Raw genomic sequence first — 21641 nt, 5'->3', positions numbered from 1 at the left:
TCTAGTTATTCTCATGAAATTAAAATATACATACGTGTTGAAGAACAATATAAAATCCATCAATGCAGGATTTTAAGTCCATAGCAGACAATCCAGGAAGGCACTTACCAGCCAGACTGAAAAGCAACAACAGCATAAGTAGCCTCTATTCTCTGAGGAACACAACAGCACCCCACTCTTAGAGGAACAGACACACACCAACAGTGCAGCTTAATCTCTGGCACCAATCACTTCCTGTCTGGTCATGTTACATTGTAAACAAAATGGACCAGGAAACAAAAGCTGGATGATATGTAACACCTTTGCATTCAACTCTGTTAATTTAAATTGTTTCATTGTGGATTACTTAGAAATGCAGGCGCACTCCTCAATGTATCTGCATGTTGTATATAAGAGAACAGTGCCCTACACACTTTTCCTGGAGACAATTAACCTGTCAGGGACCCCACCGTCCTTCTCTGTGAAGTTCTCTGAAGTCACTAAGATAGGAACCAGAGGCGTGTGGTTCTTCTGTTGGAAGCAAATGAGCAATAGAGGCTCTCTGGGTACACTTCCTGCAAACTGGGGCCCAGAGGCACTTCAACAACAGGTTCATTGCACCAATGGAGGATCAAGGATAAATGACTTCATTTAAAGATGAGCTTACTCTGGAGGAGAAATACAGAGCCTCAGGCAATAATAACTTATTTGTATTCTTATATTAAATGAGAAATCTCTTGTCTCAGCCCTAAATACCTTACTGAATCTGTTTTGATATTGTGTTATTATTTATACATAAGCAAAACATAGGATAAACATATAATTAGGTAACGATTAACATATGTACAAACTCGTCTAGTTATTAACATGAATTAATCATTTAAAATTACGTTAACAAAACTGTACAGATTAATTTTTCAGTAGTTTGTAGTTGACAACTACGTAAGTTAATGCCAATTCATGTGAACTAATTGTAAGGCGTTACAAAAACAAATTTAATCACCTATTTTTCCTTTTCTCCAAGTTTAAAATCATATTGCCCATAAATGCATCAGACTGCAGACAAGCATGCATCGCTTTCTGAGCTCCAACTAGGCACCATGCTGTGAAAGTTCACACTTCTATATTTCAACAAACTTCTTACTGAAGCTTACAATAAAACATAATCATTGGCTCCCCCTACTGGTAGGCTGTCTCCCCGCATGACTTTTTGTTCATCGGACAGGCAATACTGCCCCACTGTGCTGAGTCGCTGCACAGAAGTATACAGCACTGTCTGATATCTGCAGGACTTTGATCCCGAATGATCCAGAGAGTACCTCTGGCTTCTTTATTTCATATCTTTCTGTCCTGTCATTGAAGTCTTTTTCAAATGTTGCCTTCTGATTTGTGAGGATGTATGCGATCAATTCGATGCCTTTGCCAGGCAGCTGCCAGTACCAGTATAAATACTGTAAACTGTTGTCCTTGTGAGAGCAGGAGATCTCAACTGAATCCCCAGTCTTCATCACAGCCTGCTTGGGTGTCTGGGTGACATCAGCTCCCTTTACAAATGCTGTGAAAAAAAAAAAAAAAAAACTTTAAATGAATTAATCCCTGAAAAATTATAGCCTGAATGGCCAGAGACTCTATGAAAGACTGTGAGGAGCAGTGCCTTCAGGGGTTAAGTTTACATTACAACTGAAATGGAAATAATGCATCAGAAATATTATAATAAGAACAACATGTACAGAATTCTAAAAACAATGTTTAAAATTCCTTTCTTAGACACCTGTCTGCTGGGAGCCAAAGCACAGTAGAAGTAAAATCAAATCACAAGTGTTCATGTCTATGGCTTCTTCTCTGTGATCTATGTGATGTGAAAACCCGGCACCACAGAACATCATGACAGGAAGTAAGACAGGAAGTGACAAACCTGAAGAAACAAAACAAACAAAAACCTCACCATCAAAATAATAAGTATGACCAACATGCTCTGCAGTCTTTTAATGACTGCACCCGAATTTGATTGTGCAAATGCAACGATAAGTTGCTTTTCCTGAATTTGTATTTGTAATTCTGTCCAACATATTTTACAAATTGAATTGTTTGTTTAGTGGCAGTACAACTCTACCTACAGTGTGGCACATTAACCCATAACCCACAATAAGCAATGAGACATGAACTAAATCTATATTTGTCTCAATAGCTTCGCTCTGTAAAATGTTCAATGTTCAATTAAACTCCGATATAGATCATTTTACTCTGATAGAGTATGCTTGATCACTCTAGGACTCGTAGAAACACACAAAGAGTTTTGAAGAATATTTTACTGTGCATTTAAATCATCTGTGGTGTTCTAATACAGGGGCAGAGACAGCATTGCCTGCTGTGGGACTCGCTGCACAGAAATAAACACCTGTGTCTGACTCCTCAGCCTGACTGATAGTGAGAGAGATATTCTCCATTTTCAGTCTTGTGCTGGTAAATCTATCACCGATGTTCTCTCCCTTCTCTGGTGTACTCATGTAGACAGAAAATATGACGAGGTGTAGCCCTGTAGAGCTCTGCTGGCGGTACCAGTACATGTTCTGGTCGGAGCTGCTCTGACTGCACTGGAGCTCCACAGAGGAGCCCTGGGTCACGACCATCTGTGAGGGCCACTGAGAGACCTTCTGTTGAGACTGACACTGGACACCTGTGGATATAAATAAGCACCAGTTTCACTCACATGAATTGACTCAAATATCAAACAAGTGAGTGTAAAAAAAAAAAATACAAATGAAATTACAACACAGCAATTTCACATCCCAATATTTTCTGATATTTGAACTATACTGATAAATATTGTCACTGTATTTTAAAGCATATTCAGACACAATAAATTTGAGGCACTTACAGGCCAGGGTGAAAAGTAGCAACAACAAAAGTTCAAGCTCCATTCTCTGGACATTGAGAGACAAACACAAGGAAAGTCTTTTTAAAGGGGGGGGAAACAGAACTACACTACTACTCACTTCCTGTTTGGCTGTACCATGCAGTGAATAAAGTGCCAAAGTAATTCAGGCAGACTTTGATGCTATGTAAATTATGTATACTATTTGACAATATAGATTGTATCCAATCCAATGTGAATTATTGTGTATTACCTTCAAAAGTCTAATCCAGAATGAATATAGTGTACAAAGTTTATACGACGACAATGACGACGACGACAACAACCACAACAGCCACAAGCGGCGATGATTGGGGTCCAAGCAGATTGGGAGCATTTGGATGCTTGTTTGTTATTTACTTATTAATGAAATGTGGTTTTCATGAATGCAAGCTGAAATGATGAGACACAGTCAGTCCAAGAAATTGAAGATTTAACATTAAGACCAGGTGAAGTAAGGCAAAGGCAGGGTTTGAACCCTCAACCTTTGGATTGGAAAACAAACGCCTTTTCGCTGAGTTACTGGCAAAGTACATGTTGAGTGCATGTATGCATGAACAAAAATATGGAAGTGTGTAATTCCACAAAGTTTTTGAAACACACAAGATACATTATGAATTGAATGATAATGTAATTGAATTTTACAGTTTAGATATTTAGGTTAATTGTACACTTTTAGCACAATTTGATGTACTTATTTTAAAATGGAGATGAATGGAGCATTTCTTAAATGTATGCAATTGTCTGTATTCAGTCATGTGTTCATTTGAAATTGAGTCTGGTCTTAAATATTTAATAAATTAAATGATATGTATGCACATATGTATGTCTATTTATTTTACCAAGACAAAAATACTCCAATGGACCATTGTCACATTCAGTAAGCTATTACTGATCACAGAAAAATGATCACTGTGAAAATATATTTCGTTTACAAAAACATTGTGCTGTTGACTAGAATTATTTTCTTAAACCTCCTATATTTTGATTCTTAATTCAAATGTTTCCTACTCATCCATCTATACTGTGTTAGTGTTTTACAACAGCAAATTGTCTTCAAAAACTTTATTCAGACTGATTTTTAGCTAAAATAAAGCAGACTAGGATGAGGAAAGTACGATTCTAAACATACATCTAACATTTTACATGTTGGATTTATGCTACAAATTCATACCGGGGTCAAAGCAGTGTAGATGATTTTTCAGATAATGCCCATTATGAACACAAGCTCAGATCCAGATCAAACTAACAAACAGATTACCACTGAGCTATTTGGGAAGGCATGTTCCAGTGCATGTTTGGACACACAAAAAATACTCAAGGCCCAGGAAATTTTGACACATAGGCTAAATAATGAGGTAACTTTTCATTATGCAGCCTTGGTTACATGCGTACCTTTTGTGCAATTTGATGCAAATTAGAGATTGGAGATTTGGCACTGGAAACTGGTGATTTAGATTTGAAAGTCTCTGGTCATTCCAGTCATTGGAGTCAAATGGGAAAAGGAGCAACAACATTGGTAATTGACGATATTTGAAAAAATCATATGCTTTTATAAAAATAAAAACTGGCTACGGTAAGTTCACTCATGCAGCGGCAGCATGGTTTACTTTTCACCAGTTGTTCAGAAGGCCAAGCCTATGTCGGGATTCGAACTGGGGACATCCGGCATGTTATGATGTGGGGTTAACCCCCAGTGCCACGGAGCATCTTTGATCAGACCTACCGATTCCACGCACTCAAACTGTTGAATTGTCAAGGCTCCAAGCAACATAAACATTTCTTAAGAAAAATATGAATAATAAAGGTAATGAATGATAACTATTAACAAACATCTAACAATTATGATGTCGTACACCTGTATATAAAAAAAAAACATGTTGATTACACATTCAGAGTGGCTTATTTAGCCTACTTAAAATTCATTGCCTCATGACAAAATTTAATCTGAGAAAATAAATCAAACGGTTTGACGTATCCAACTTTGATAACCTTTGGTAAGCATGGTCTGTAGATGTTTCACACTGAATTTGAGACGAATCTGACAAACGGTCTCGGTTGAGATAATAAAAGTTGATATTTCACACAGTGTGAATAGGCAAGAAGACTAACTTGTAAAAAGTCAAATTTATGATGCAAATTGATAAAATGGTCCATTGTCCATTGGAATTTAGGTCACGTAATTCCTGAGATACAGGCTAAAAGGTAAACATCCTTGCTGTAGTGCAACCTTTTGGCCGTTTGCTCCAAGGTTTTGTACACCCCTTCTTCATGATGTCATAAACGTCTGTACCAATTTTCATGTCGATTGGACGTTCACAATGGAAATTGTGCTGGGAGTCACATTGATTATGTTATCAAAGCAATATTTTGACAAACCTTTGAAAATGTTACCATGAGCCACTGTACCAAATGTGAACTTTTTCGGAAAATTTGTCACTGAAAAAAATCCCTATTTTTAGTTATAGCACCTCCTAGTGGTCTGTTTGTACGAAATTTGGGATCATCCACAGAATGTTGTAAAGATAGTACATGGGAAGTTCTGTGAAAATTAGACAATGCGTTAACAAGATATAAGACATCTACTGTACTTAGGCATTTTGACAAAAAAAATTATTGGCTTGTATATTGGAAATGGATTGACGTATCAAAATTTCTTTAACAACTTAAGATCAGTGAAGTCTGTAGATGATCCTGACTATGTTTTGGGACGATTGGGCTAACGGTTTCTGACGAGATGTTGAAAATAGCTTTTTGAGAAAATTGAGAAAAAGTCGCAACGTTTGACATTTTTAGAGCAGAAGACCAGTGGAGCAAAGATGCACATGACCTGAGAGATTGACATGAAGAAAGAATTTTGACTTTAGGCCACACTGTTATGAGCCAAAATGCAAACTTGATTATTACAGCACCACCTATGGGCACAGTACCTCTGGTTTTGGGGCCTGAGTAGTGGGGGGAATTTGGGACCATGCTGTGAAGTTCCATGTTCATATGTCTTACGGTTTTTGCTGCACAAACACTTTTAGGGGAGAAAAATAAATAAGAATTATCGGAACAAAAACAATAGGGTTCCCACAGTTTTGCTGCTTGGACCACTAATAATAATAATAATAATAATAATAATAATAATAATAATAATAATAATAATAATAATAATAATAATAGACCTTAATATCCCCTGGGATTATATTAGTGGTCTAGAAGAGAATTATGATGCTAATACATGTTAATATAGTTACGGGGTACTAATACAAAATGTGCATATAGAAGATGTTACAAAAGAAACATGAAAAGCTCATTAATGCTCATGCCAAAAGAATGTTCTCTGCTCTGGTATTAACAGCACCAACCAATAAATAGAACAGGACAACTCCTAATCATTTGGAAAAAAGACATTCCCAACAGTCAATCAGTGTCACATTATTTATTCAGAGCATAGATGTTCATGTCTAAAGGCAATAAAAGCCTCCAGGTTCTTTCCAAGTGTTCTTTACTAAGATGCATAGAATCTTCTGCCAGTTCTTCCCAGCTTTACACTTATTATAAGAAAGAGATGGGATAACTACAAAGAACATATCAACATTTTAACACCAGGCTTTAAAGCATCTATTTAAGTTTTATTGTGTCAGTGAGTTCAGTCACACAAAGACGTAAAAGTTCTTTGGTTATTTTAATTGGCAATAGTGGTAAGTGGGTTTTTCGTAAAGGTTCAAGACACCTTGCACCACTGTGCTTACTTGCTGCACAGAAATAAGTGCCACTGTCTTCAGCATTTAACTTTGAGATAAACAAAGAGCCTTTCTTATCTCCATTTCCTGTCAGCTTAAATTTTCTTTCGTACTTTTCATCTTGGTTTACACGGTCATAGTTAAGGAATCCAATTAGCTCCAATGACTGTTTTCCTTTAGCTTGCTGGTACCACAACATTGTGTAATAACTGCTGTCATCATGTTGGCAGGTGAGCTGGACATCATCACTGAGTTTTCCAAAGAGAGAAGATGGGGACTGCTGTACAGTGATGGCTCCTGAGAACCCTGCACAAAAGAGGAGATTGTTTATATTGGAGCATGGTATACATGTAAACAATGTCTAATAAATATTGAAATATATATAATCAATAAAATATATGCAGTCAAAATATTTGATTGAAGCAATGTGTTTTCTTACCTAACAGAGAAATTATGCAGACAGTACATAATCGTAGATAGCAGACTGTGTCCATCTTCAATAGTCTAGGCTGTTCTGATCATCATAGGTAGAACACTGTACCTGTGTTTCAGAACATGAACTGACTCCAGCAGAATAGAAATAACTCTTCCAGCTCATCTAAAATCTGTAATGCGTAACGGAATATAAGATTTAATTTCTGTGATGTCACACAAATATTGAGCGTTTACAGATGTTGCCAGTGATAGTGCCCTCTGCTGGTTGGACTTCTCTCTGCATGACTATAAGCTGGTATCATTGTGAAAGCAGATCCACTTCGATCGCCACCTGCTGCTCCCCACCACCGTCACCCTGCCCCGCCACCGCCAATCATCTGAGCCTCAATTTGTTCAATATAAACACTGACTGACTGACACATGTTGGTCACCAGTCTACACCCTGAGCCGACCGACACCCTACACCCCGGGGCGAGGAGGATAGGTTTCCCCTTCAGCCTAGTTCCTTCCGAGGTTCCTTCCCATCTGCCACAGAGAGATTTCCCTTGCCACTGCTGCTTTAGGCTTGCTCCTGTGGGGGTTTAGACTAGAGTTGTCAGTGAAGCGTATTGTGACAATTGCTGTGAAATGCGCCATACAAATAAAATTTGATTGATTGATTGATTGATTGACCTCAGCTGACTCCCCTGAAATTCTCAGACATAAACATGGAATTAATATTTTTCTAAAAATGCCTAGATTAAATTAAACTTGACAATAACAGTTAAACCATGTTTACAGATGTGTATTGATGGCCTCATTGTGCATTGCAGCTGGAAAAGTAGTAATGTGTACTTCATGCAATAAATCAGAAAATGGGACCTACATTCATAAAAATAATTGAATTTGAGCTTTTCAGCTGATGGTACAGATGAATATGGTCAGTTTCAGTCTTCATATCTTTGGAATGTTTTCTTCTTTTCATTTTGTTCATGTCTCACATCAGGAGTTGGACCACAGCACATGAAATGACATAACTATGAAGAAAACTTCGATCTATTTAGGGACTGCCCTCCAGTTGAAACCACTGATTTTCAAAAGGGACTAGTCTGCACAACAATCATGTTGAGTTCAGTTCTCCATTGCTTGGCTGACTTTCAGTTCCTATCAAAAGTTCAACATTCAACATTAAATGCCTTTTAAAATCAAGGATTTAAGAATATTTAATGTAAAAAAAACATATTTTTTAAAACGAGCAGTTAATGTACTCCAAAAACAGTAGGGTGAAATAAAACATTTCTGTTAGTTTCCTCATAGCAGTACCATAAACCATGAGTTTAGTCAGTTAAAACTAAAATGAGAATGTTTCATCATCTAGAGTTTTGTTGCAGGAGGAGGGACAGGGTTTCCCACTGTGGGACTTGCTGCACAGAAATAAACACCTGTGTCTGACTCCTCAACCTGACTGATAGTGAGAGATATATTCTCCCTCTTCGGTCTGCTAATGGTAAATCTATCACTGATGTCCTTTCCCCTCTCTGGCTTACTCAGGTAGACAGAAAGCATGATGAGTTGTAGCCCTGTAGTGCTCTGCTGGCGGTACCAGTACATGTAGTTATCAGAGCCGCTCTGACTGCACTGGAGCTCCACAGAGGAGCCCTGGGTCACGATGGTCTGTGAGGGCCACTGAGAGACCTTCTGTTGAGACTGACACTGGACATCTGTGGATATAAATAAGCACCAGTTTCACTCACATGAATAGCCTCAAATATCAAACAACTGAGTGGAAAATAAAACACTAATTACAATACAGTAATTTCACATCCCAATATTGTCTGAACTATGCAGAAATATGTTGTCACTGCATTTTAAAGCATATTCATAAACGTATAATAAATTACCAAGGGGGACACTTGGTAAGCAGTGAATACAGTTCATTAAATAATATGGGAAGACTGAAACTATGTATAATATATAAAATGCAATTTTGTATTTTGGTTCAAAGCATGTCTGAAGCAGCCTCTATATGTAGTCTCTAGGAAGTTAGTTTCGTCCGTCGAGAAGGACTGTCTTTTAACCTTCAGAAGAGTCTGCATGTTTCAAACTGTGGGATTATTGTGAAAATTATTGCTTTCAGAGACGTAAGGTACATTTGTTGCAATGTTCTATTGCAAACATACAGATATTGAACAAAAAATGAAATCTCCGTGGTAAATGAGGGACAATACAAAAATGCAAAGCAGAGGGTAGCAGGTGTGGTTCAGCCATTAATCAAGCAATTAAGATTCCAGCATGCATAGGGTCATGTATAAAAATGTTGGGCAGGCGTGATGGCGGCTTTAGCTAGCATGGCTGCAAGAGGAGATCTCAGACATTTTGAAAGATCGTTGATTATGACTGTTGGAGTGCATTTTGTTGAGAGCGTTAGTGAACAAGATAGCTCAAATATTTAGCATTTATATGGAGCGGTCTTTGGGCTGGTGTCAGCATAGAAGTCTGAGGGATGACACAAACAACAACAGTTAGCAAAGTGTATGCCTTAGGATTGAGATGTCCCTGCACTTATTCAATGTTCAAGGCAAAACTTGAGAGCAACTGCAGATCACGTCAGCACAAATTTCTATGTGGGATAAGAGCTGCTGCTAGTCGTAAAGATATTGGTGGTGGACCAAGACCCCTTTAAGTGACTATACCTTTGTCTTTCCAATGTTTGGTTCATTCCTGTAGCTACTGTGGCCTTGCTGAGAATGCAGGTTTTTGTTAGGTGTGGCTCATTGTCTTTTACTTTGTCTTTGTGAAATCATGTTTCACTGACTAGGTGTCCACATTTTCAGCAATTAAGTCCCCAGTGATTTCACGTCTGTTTATAACTAGGAAAAACATAATGGTAAATGGACTGCATTTATATAGCGCTTTTATCCAAAGCGCTTTACAATTGATGCCTCTCATTCGCCAGAGCAGTTAGGGGGTTAGGTGTCTTGCTCAAGGACACTTCGACATGCCCAGGGCGGGGTTTGAACCGGCAACCCTCCGACTGCCAGACAATCGGTCTTACCTCCGGAGCTATGTCTCCCGCGTAATATCAGATATAACTGATTAAACATCATGGGATGGGAATATTATTATTCTTCATGACATGCATAATATTTCCAACATAGCATGGGTTTTTAGAGGGTATACCATCTCTGAGTAGACATTTAAAGTGTCAGTATAAGAGCAATGAGCATGTTTATCCAATACAGGTGTTGCAATTGTGTTTGGAATGAAAACCAACATACACATGGTGGCCCCAGGGCTGATTTTGAGAACTCCTGGGCTATGCAACTGCACAGAGAATGTCAGCATCTGAAGACCTGCTAATGTTGTTTGTGAATGTATCACTGGACATAAAACATACTTTCAGTTGCACAAAGAAAGAAAAGTTACCAGGCAGGTTTAGTCAGCGGTGGTTAAGTTGGAGGACTTTTTTGTGTGAGTTCAAGACCCCGTGTACCACTGTGCCTACTAGCTGCACAGAAATATGTGCCTCTGTCTTCAGCACTCAGCTTTGAGATAAGCAAAAAGCCTTTCTTATCTCCATTTCCTGTCAAATTAAACTTTCCTTTATACTTTTCATCTTGGGTTACTCCAGCATACAGAAGCAATCCTACAAGCTCTAAATCCTGCTGTCCTTTTACTTGCTGGTACCACAGCATTGTGTTATAATTGCTATCATCATGTTGGCAGGTGAGCTGGACATCATCATTGAGTTTTCCAAAGAGAGAAGATGGGGACTGCTGTACAGTGATTGCTTCTGACAACCCTGCACAAAAGAGAAATTGCTTATAATGGAGAGCTAAACACATGTAAGAAACAACTCTAACAAATATGTAATGAATAAAATAGTAATATTTAATATACAACAATAGAAAACAAGCAACCATAATATTTGACTAAATCACAGAGTACTTACCGAACAAAAACATTATGCAGACATGGAGTATAAAGCAGACTCTCTCCATCTTAAAAAAGTTCAGGGTGTTCAGATTAGTCACATCATAGAGAGGAGTGTTCCTGTGTTTCTGAATGTGAGCAAACCCAGCAGACTGGCACTCTTTAAACTCTCAGCTCATCTCAGCTCTCTTTTGAGCCCTGTGGTCACACACATTTCATTTGTGGCCTCATGTTGCTAGTAATGACTCCCCCTACTGGTAGGCTGTCTCCCTGCATGACGTTTTGTTCACGGGGGAGGCAATGCTGCCCCACTGTGCTGGGTTGCTGCACAGAAGTACACAGCACTGTCTGATATCTGCAAGGCTTTGATCCTGAATGATTCAGAGAGTCTCTGGCTTCTGTATTTCATATCATTCTGTCCTGTCGCTGAAGTCTCTTTCAAATGTCACCTCCTGATCTATGAGAATGTATGCAATTAATTCGATGCAGCTGCCAGTACCAGTATAAATAGTGCAAACTCCTGTACTTGTGGGAGCAGGAAATCTTGACTGATTCCCCAGTCTTCATCACAGCCTGCTTGGGTGTCTGGATGACATCAGTTCCCTGTACAGATGCTGCAGAAAAAGCAAACATTCAATTTATTAATTTGTATTGCATGTACATAGCCTCAATGCTTCTAATTTAGCATTATGCTGTTAAAGGTCATCACTTGATTTAGTCTTTCCCTATTTTGTAAAAATGGTTTGATCTGCTACGCTGTTTCGTTAAGATTTTCCAAACCTGCAAACTTGTTCTTTCACAACGAAGCAGCTGTACATAATCTTACATTTTTGTGTGGCGGACCATGGCACCACATAATTCAGGTATGTAGAAACAAAAAGCAATTGGGAGGAAGAAATGGAAATTTCAGGAAACGTAATGGCAACATTATATCTAAAAGGGGGAAAGCGAGGTGATGCAGGCATATGGCCAACTGTAGCTGACCCTTTCACCCCAATAGCTAGCTAGTCAGTTATTATATCTTCTCTTTTTGAGCCAAGCTAACATTGAGCAGATGGATTCCGCTGCAGCTGTCAACATAACAAATATACTGCTGGGGGAAGAAAGTGGTTAATAAGTTGTTTAACAAGTTATTGCTGTTTGTAAATTGCACCAAGTGGATATGCTCAGAATTCTAAATTGCATGTACTGTATTAGGAGGCCTCACCTGTAGTCAGAATTCTAATTTCTTAAACAGCACAACAGCAACTTACCTTTATTTTGGTAGTAAAAGTTTGCAAATGCAAATGCAGTTTAATATAGGATTTTTTTTCCCGTGTGATGGCAAATATGTCGGAAGTCGCCCAGTGCTAACATTAGCAACCTGAATTTGATTGTGCAAATGCAATGAAAAGTTAATTTTCCTTAAAACCTGAATTTGTATCCATAATTCTGTCAACGTTATTATACTAATTGAATTGTTTGTTTAGTGGCTCTATGGCACTCTACAGTTGATCACATTGACAAATGAGCCACAAAGAGTTATGAAACAAAATCTATATTTGTTTCAGTAGCCTCACGCAGGAAAATGTTCAGTGTTCAGTTAAACTCTGATATAATTCATTTTACTCTGTTAGAGTACACTCGATCCCTCTCAAATAAACACAGAGAGATACAGAGTTATATTAATGCCAAACGTTTTACTGCATTTAAATCATCTGTGGTGTTTTAATACAGGAGGTGGGACAGAGATGCGTGCTGTGGGACTCGCTGCACAGAAATAAACACCTGTGTCTCTCTCCTCAGCCTGACTGATACCGAGTGTGATGGTTTCTAGCTTTGGTCTGGTGCTGGTAAATCTACCGCTGATCTCCTTTCCCCTCTCCGGCTCACTCAGGTAGGCATAAAATATGACGAGCTGTAGCCCTGTAGAGCTCTGCTGGCGGTACCAGTACATGTAGGTATCAGAGCCGCTCTGACTGCACTGGAGCTCCACAGAGGAGCCCTGGGTCAGGACCGTCTGTGAGGGCCACTGAGAGACCTTCTGTTGAGACTGACACTGGACACCTGTGGAAACAAAGAAAGTTTTGGGGGGTTGTGCCAGATTCTGTCAAGCAGGGGGGAGGAGGGGGAGTGGGGGGTTGTGTTGGATTCCGTTAAGCATTGTTATGAATTGTTCGGTTGCCATTCCGTTTAATATTTATAACGCTAGTTCCACGATAGGGGATGAATAACGTAATTGAAAAAATAACGTTATTTACCTCAGATAAACATTGGATCGTGTGCCCCCCCCCCCCAAGCGGTTGCGGCCCTAAACAACCGCATAGACCGTTTATGCCACGGGCCGGCCCTGCTTATCACTATACTAACAGACTTTGCACTGAATATCTCTGCATGCTTTTCAGTTAGGATTTTATCAAATCTTATATATGTTATTACATCAATATCTTGATGTAATAACACTTGAAAATCCAGAATGATTGACTGTACACAGCTAATACTAATATGGTGTAATAGGGAACATCACAGCAGAAATAATGACATGCAATGAAAATAGAATTGCAGTGATTATTGTGTATACACACTCACTTGAAATTATTTGCTGAGCTAAGAAAACAGCAAATAGAAAAGTCAAGCTTGGATGAGCCAAATGACATTCTTGTTGACTACGGCATTTGTCCTGAATTTTAACTTTGGGACTTTTCAGGTAAAAATGTCTCTTTAAACTAAACTGAAGTTTAAATCAAGATTGAAAACTCAATAAAAATAAAAACTAGTGAAAATTTGAGGTTATTCGGGGAGGTTAGTTCATGTAGATAAAAATCAACAGCCTGTTAAAACATAATTGTAATAGCCTTTTTGTTGTCAATATAATGTCTAAAAAACTTTTTCCATAAATAATGGAGCATTCTAAATAGAAATCTTCACTGTGATTTCCAAACAAACATAGATTTTGCTCAAATGTTTCTGGGAACATTCTTAAGCAGAATTAACAATCAAATCTCATTGTAGGGATGTTTTGTGAATATTTCTCATAAACCTGACCTACCTAATGAAAGATGCAACAGAAGACATATGAACAGACTGAGTGTTTATGCCTACAGAATGTTTTCTGCTCTGATCTTCTGCTTTGAGCAAGGTCTTCACAGCACTAACCAATAAAAGAAGACAGAACTGGATGTCACATACTCATTTGGAAAACAGACATTTCCAACAGTCAGTCAGTGTATCCTAATCACCTTATTTATTCAGTGCATAGATGTTAACCTGTAAAAGCTTTAAAAAAAGCCTCCAAGTTCTTTCCATATATTTGTCACAAAGATGCACAGAATCTTCTGCCAGTTTTTCCCAACTTTATTTTTATTATGAGAAAGTTATAGTTGCATAAATACAAAAAAAAAATATTAAAATTTGAACACCAGGTTTTGTTGCATCTGGATATGTCAGTGAGTACAGTCATGCAGAGACAGCAGTTGTGGTAGATGGGTTTTTCGTAAAGGGGCAAGACACCTTGTACCACTGTGGTTACTTGCTGCACAGAAAAAAGTGCCACTGTCTTCAGAATTTAACTTTGAGATAAACAAAGAGCCTTTCTTATCTCCATTTCCTGTCAAATTAAATTTCTTTCTGTACTTTTCATCTTGGTTTACATTGTTGTAGTTAAGGAATCCAACAAGCTCTAATGACTGTCTTCCTTGCTGGTACCAGTACATTCTGTAATAGTTGCTGTCATCATGTTGGCAGGTGAGCTGGACATCATCACTGAGTTTTCCAAAGAGAGAAGATGGGGACTGCTGTACAGTGATGGCTCTTGAGAACTCTGTACAAGAGAGGAGATTGTTTCTAACAAAGAATGTTATGCATGTAATGCCTAACAAATATTGACATAAATATAAGCAATAAAATGTGTGCAGCCAAAATATTTGAAGCAATGTCCATCCTTACCTAACAGAGAAATTATGCATACAGTACGTAACAGCAGATAGCAGACTGTGTCCATCTTCAAAGGCCTAGGCTGTTCTGATCATCATAGATAGAGCACTGTACCTGTGTTTCAGAACATGAACAGACTCCAGCAGAATAGAACTCTCCCCAGCTCATTTCAAATCGCAAATGAGTAACTGAATATAAGCTCTCAATTCTGTGAGGTCACACAAATATTTCAGTTTTTACAGATGTTGCCAGTAATAGTTCCCTCTACTGGTCGGACTTCTCCCTGCATGACTAAAAGCTGCTGTCGCAGAATTGTTCGCACGTGTTCTTAAAATGATGAATCCCATTGTCCTCGTTAAATGGAAAGCGCCTGCCAGTTGTTCCTAATTAGCATAAGTAAACGCCCCGCCAATCCCCATAAAAGGGCATGAGACTGCAGGGGCGTGTGCACACAGAAATCGAAAAGAAAAGCACCGGACCGGACTCCAAACGTAAGAAAAACTTCTGTAGTTCTGAAGTGGAGGTATTGCTGCAGGAAGTGAACAGCAAACGACCTGTCATATTTAGTTGTGTCAATAGTGGATATAAAACAACACAAAAAAGATACATGGGATGCTATTACTCGTTCAGTGAACGCTGTATCCGGAGAAGGGCGCACAACTGATGAAGTAAAAAAAAATGGTTTGTTGTCAAATTTGAGGCAAAAAAAAAAAAAAAAAAAAAATATATATATATATATATATATATATATGCAGGTAGGAGTGGGCGCATCGAATTGCGTGTTATGGATTCAAACGACAAAGCGCTTCTCGTCGCATTAATACCGCTAATTAAATCAACCGACAGTAAACTGCATCGGAGTAAACCCGTCGCTACACAAAACACTGCACAAAAAAATTATTGCCAGTCATTTTGGTGTCACCCCCCTCTGATGGTGTCACCCGGTACGGTCCGCACCCCGTAGTGACGCCTCTGAATAAGTGTTCTCTTCTTCATCATGTCCATGTTTATAAAGTGCTTAGTTTGTATTTGCTTTTGCAGTATAGACCAAACATTGCACAACTGAAACCCCCAAAAATGAAAGGTCACTACAATGGTTAGATTTTTATCATTTAATTACACATTAACTCCCACTGAGGCAACCACCCTCTGAGGTGGAACCTGGCACCTTAATGCTTTGTACAATAATGAAAATAATTATTAAGAAATATTATAAATGATAAAAATATTATTGTAATTTAAATCCTATAATATAATACAACTGTAGAATTGAAGAAAACGCAATAACCAATTATTTTGCACACACGTCAGCACTCAAATGTGTAAGAACAAATCCCAAATAAGAAAACATTGGTGAATGTCAGAATCTTCGTGAAAACTGCGTAAGTGGGTTGTAAGAAGAAAATTCTTCTTAAGAACGGTTGGTGAATGAGGCCCGTTGTCGTGTGGGCTGATCCATTTGGTGGCTGGGTGAGGTAGGGTATGGGGTGGTCCAATTCAGTTCCAACTGAAAGTCTGAAAGAATCAACACTGTGTCATTTTTGTTTATTTGTAAACAAGGGTACCAATTTTTTTCTCTTAAAAAATAACTTCAAAACAGTAGGATTAAATAGAATACTTTTAGTTAGTTGCAACATATTTGTGTCATAAACTATATTTAGTCAGTTAACACTAAATTGAGAATGTTTTCAAATCTGTTGGCTTATTCTAATCATTTAGTGTTTTGTTGCAGGAGGAGGGACAGAGTTGCCTGCTGTGGGACTTGCTGCACAGAAATAAACACCTGTGTCTGACTCCTCAGCCTGACTGATAGTGAGAGAGATATTCTCCTTTTTCAGTCTTGTGCTGGTAAATCTATCACTGATGTTCTCTCCCTTCTCTGGATCATTCATGTGCACAGAAAATATGACGAGCTGTAGCCCTGTAGAGCTCTGCTGGTGGTACCAGTACATGTTCTGGTCGGAGCTGCTCTGACTGCACTGGAGCTCCACAGAGGAGCCCTGGGTCACAACCGTCTGTGAGGGCCACTGAGAGACCTTCTGTTGAGACTGACACTGGACACCTGTGGATATAAATATGAACCAGCTTCACTTACATAAATAGACTCAAATATCAAACAACTAAGATTAAAATAAAATATAAATGAAATTACAATGCAGTAATTTCACATCCCAATATTCCCTGACAGTTGAACTATACAGATGAATGTTGTCACTGCATTTTAAAGCATATTCAGAAGCCTGTAATAAATTACCAGTGGAGACACTCACAGGCCAGGTTGAAAAGTAACGGCAACAAAAGTTTGAGTTCCATTCTCTGCACACTGAAAGACAGACTCAATGCCACTCTTTTTAAAGGGGGGGAAACAGAACTACAGTTCACTACTCACTTCCTGTCTGGGTGTGCTTAGCCGTGAATAAAGTGCATTAAATAATTCAGGTAGACTTTGAAACTACATATATAAATTCTAATTTCTGGTTTTAAACCATTTCTATAGCACCCTGTAAATGTAGTCCCTATGAAATCAGATTCATCTGCATAGGAATATGTTTTTTAATTTTCAAGATAGCTTTGCATGTTTCACAGCGTGGTGTTGGTGTTGGTGTTGGTGAGATTTTGTTTTAGCAACTAAGAGGACTGAAATATTTAACATGTGTAAGCAATGTTCTGATGGTGTCGGCATAGAATTCTTGAGGGACGACACAAACAACAACAGCCAGCAGAAGTGCATTCTTTGGGACCAAGATGTCCATTTAACATTCAAGGCAAAACACGGGAGCAACTGGTGATCACTGCAGCATCGATTTCAATGAGGGATAAGATCAGCCAGTCACATAGAAAATGGCAGTGGCCCACAACCCCATTAAGTGACTACTTGTTTAAGTGACTTGTTTTTTCATTTTTTGGTTCATTTCTGTAGCTACTGTACCCTGTGTCAGGGGTTCTCAAACTTGATTAAACAGTTTAAAAGCCATATGATAGGAAACTGATTTATTCTTTGTGGTATACATACTGGCATAATATGGCTTTAAGTGGGCAAAACATCTCCCAGTAGACATTGACAAGTGTCTGATTAAAAACACTGAGCATGTTCTTACAATTCTGGTGTTACAATTGTGTTTGCAATTAAAACCATCATACACACAATGGCCAGTTTGAGTACCCCTGTGCTATGCAACTGCACTGAGAATGACAGCTTCTGAAGAACTGGTAATGTTAATTGTGGATGTATCTCTAGATAACAAGCAGAATTTCTGTCTCTCAGAGAAAGAAAAGTACCAGGTTGGTTCATTTGGCAGTTATGAAGTTGGAGGGTTTTCGTAAAGGTTCAAGACCCCTTGCACCGCTGTGCTTACTAGCTGCACAGAAATATGTGCCGCTGTCTTCAGCACTCAGCTGTGAGATAAGCAAAGAACCTCTCTTATTTCCATTCCCTGTCAAATTAAACTTTCCTTTATACTTTTCATCTTGGGTTACTTCAGCATTAACAAGGAATCCGACCAGCTCTAAAGACTGTTTTCCTTTAGCTTGCTGGTACCACAGCATTGTGTAATAGGTGCTATCATCATGTTGGCAGGTGAGCTGGACATCATCATTGAGTTTTCTAAAGAGAGAAGATGGGGACTGCTGTACAGTGATGGCTCCTGAGAACCCTGCATGAAAGAGAGATCATTTATAATGGAGAGCTAAACACATGTAAGAAACAACTCTTACAAATATGTAATGAATAAAATAATAACACAAATTGTTAAATAATAAAGAACTGTATAAAACAAGCACCAACGATATTTGAACAAAGCACCAAGTACTTACCTAACAGAGACATTATGTGGACGTGGAGTATAAAGCAGACTCTCTCCTTTTTAGAAAAATTCAGGGTCTTCACATTAATCATGTCACAGAAAGGAGCGTTCCTGTGTTTCTGAATGCGAGCAAACCCAGCAGACTGGCACTCTTGAAGCTCTCAGCTCATCTCAGCTCTCTTTTGAGCCCTGTGGTCACACACATTTCATTTGTGGCCTCATGTTGCTAGTAATGACTCCCCCTACTGGTAGGCCTTCTCCCTGCATTACTTTTTGTTCATGGAAGAGGCAATGCTGCCCCACTGTGCTGGGTTGCTGCACAGAAGTACACAGCACTGTCTGATATCTGCAAGGCTTTGATCCTGAATGATCCAAACAGTGTCTCTGGCTTCTTTATTTCATATCTTTCTGTTCTGTTGCTGAAGTCTTTTTCAAATGTTGCCTCCTGATTTGTGAGAATATATGCGATTAACTCGATGCCTTTGCCAGGCAGCTGCCAGTACCAGTATAAATAGTGTAAACTGCTGTCCTTGTGAGAGCAGGAGATCTTGACTGATTCCCCAGTCTTCATCACAGCCTGCCTGGGTGTCTGGATGACATCAGCTCCCTTTACAAATGCTGTGGAAAAAAACAAAAAAAACAAAACATTCAATTAATTAATCAGAGACTCTATGAAAGACTGTGAGGAGCAGTGCCTTCAGGGGTTAAGTGTACATTACATTTGAAATGGAAAGAATGCATCAGGAACATTAAGATAAGGACAAGATGTTCAGCATTTTAAAAACAATGTTTAAAATTCTAAAATTCCTTTCTTAGACACCTGTCTGCTGGGAGCCAAAGTACAATAGAAGTAAAATCAAATCACAAGTGCTCATGTCTATGGCTTCTTCTCTGTGATCTATGTGATGTGAAAACTCAGCGCTACAGAACATCATGACAGGAAAGAAGACAGGAAGTTACTAACCTGAAGAAAAAAACTAACATACAAAAAGTATTATCCTTGTGCTCTGCAGTTTTTCAGCTAGTAGGATATTTGTTTAGACAAATGCATTAGAAAGCTGGTTTTCTTTAAAACTGAATTTACATCTATAAGTAGTACATGCAGTCCAACATGTTATAGAAATTGAATTGTTTCTTAGGTGGCTGTATGGAATTAAATACAGTTTGGCATGTTACACCATGAGCCACAAAGAGAAACAAATCAAATGTATATTTGTGTCAATAGCCTCACACAGTTACAGTAAGTGCTGTAAACAGTGAAGTCTCAAATTAACTCTGAAACAATTCATTTCACTCTGTTAGAACACGCTTGAACGTTTTACTGTGCATTTAAATCTTCTATTGTCTTTTGATACAGTGACAGGGACAGAACTGCCTGCTGTGGGACTTGCTGCACAGAAATAAACACCTGTGTCTGACTCCTCAACCTGACTGATAGCGAGAGATATATTCTCCCTCTTCGGTCTGGTGCTGGTAAATCTACTGCTGATGTTCTCTCCCTTCTCTGGATCACTCATGTGCACAGAAAGAATGACAAGCTGTAGCCCTGTAGAACTCTGCTGGCGGTACCAGTACATGTTTTGGTCGGAGCTGCTCTGACTACACTGGAGCTCCACAGAGGAGCCCTGGGTCACAACCGTCTGTGAGGGCCACTGAGAGACCTTCTGTTGAGACTGACACTGGACACCTGTGGAAACAAAGAAGACAATGTTTTGCTTGTAATGTTAAAAATGTTCACAATAGAAACCTTGCTAAACATATCAACTATCAAACTGTTAAATTTAAAATGGCGTTACACTTAAGATATCGGCAGTATGCTTAGTTCAAGGAGGCGCTTACAACCCAGGCTGGAAAATATAAGCAATAACACTGCAGGATTCATTCTAACAGTATCTGCTTTGTACAGCCAGTGAATGACAGTAAACTGTCCCTGTTTGACAGAGCAAACACACGCACTCAAGCACCTGCGCACACACGTGCGCACACACACACAGACACACATTCACTCACACACACACACACACACACACACAACAGCAACTCTTTCATTTTCAGGTTGTTAAATATTAAGAGGATGTTGTTTTGAAAGACGTGATAGAGATTTGTGATGCCTCTTTGTTTCTAAGAGGGGAAATTTAATGGAGATTTATTAAGCTGAAGGTTAGGGTTATGCCAGATTGGGGTGTACTTGCAGGGTGTGACAGAAGAGTTTGTGAGTTGATGAATTGGTTTGCCAGATAGTATTTATGGAAGTCTGGTGCAACAAGTCCTCCTTGATTCTTATTTGTGGCCAATTTAATTCCGTGTTTATTATTATTATTATTATTATTATTATTATTATTATTATTATTATTTGTTTTTCCAGTAGAATTTATTTATTATTGGGATCATATTAAACAGAGAGTTGGTAGGACTGACATTTTGATTGTTGCTATTCGGCCATTTAAAGAAAGGGGTAAATTCATCCACCAAAGTAATTCGGCCTCTGTTTTTTAAATTAACAGATTAACGTTGAGAAGGAATAACTCTGACAGCCAGGGGGAAACGCTGATGTCTGAATACCTAATATTCCCAGTGGAGAAGGGGAGGGTTGATTTTTTAGTTGCAGCATTCCAAATATCTTCTAAAGGTAAAATGGTAGATTTTACCAGTTTATGAAATAGTTCTGAAATATGTATTTATGAGGTTGATCATTTCCTGCAATGAGTTTGCTGGACCTTGTAGGTATAGAAACACATCATCTACATAACAGCTGACTTTGTGATGTGAATGTGGGGATATGATTCCCTTGATACTTTCATTTTGTTGGTTTGCCGCGGCAAGTGGTTCAATAAATATGGCAAACAGAGAAGATGAGAGTAGGCATCCTTGCCTGTGTCTCCTGTGTAGCGTGAAACTTGGTGATGTTATTCCGTTAGTGGCGACGGTGGCCATTGGTGTGGTGTACAGTATCCT

General features: G+C 38.7%; 1 long non-coding RNA gene and 2 gene segments (V, D, J or C); all 3 read right to left on the bottom strand.

The window, feature by feature from the left end:
* Positions 1-1051: 1051 nt before the first annotated feature.
* LOC118227426 lies at positions 1052-2893 on the bottom strand. The segment is given in 3 exon segments: positions 1052-1534; positions 2378-2656; positions 2858-2893. Coding segments are annotated over 2 exon segments (573 nt in total).
* A 9771-nt stretch (positions 2894-12664) lies between these two features.
* LOC118228173 lies at positions 12665-17887 on the bottom strand. The segment is given in 2 exon segments: positions 12665-13017; positions 17154-17887. Coding segments are annotated over 2 exon segments (396 nt in total).
* A 510-nt stretch (positions 17888-18397) lies between these two features.
* LOC118227428 lies at positions 18398-20042 on the bottom strand. Its single transcript, XR_004765277.1, has 3 exons — positions 19507-20042; positions 18697-19304; positions 18398-18536 (listed from the first exon to the last, which is right to left on the bottom strand). It is a non-coding gene; the product is annotated as an uncharacterized LOC118227428 (long non-coding RNA).
* Positions 20043-21641: the final 1599 nt, after the last annotated feature.

The sequence above is a fragment of the Anguilla anguilla genome, chromosome 5 (genome assembly GCF_013347855.1).
Source record: "Anguilla anguilla isolate fAngAng1 chromosome 5, fAngAng1.pri, whole genome shotgun sequence".
Classification (NCBI taxonomy): domain Eukaryota; kingdom Metazoa; phylum Chordata; class Actinopteri; order Anguilliformes; family Anguillidae; genus Anguilla; species Anguilla anguilla.
The sequence above is the reverse complement of the archived record's forward strand: the minus strand, read 5'-3'. Positions and strand labels throughout refer to the sequence as shown.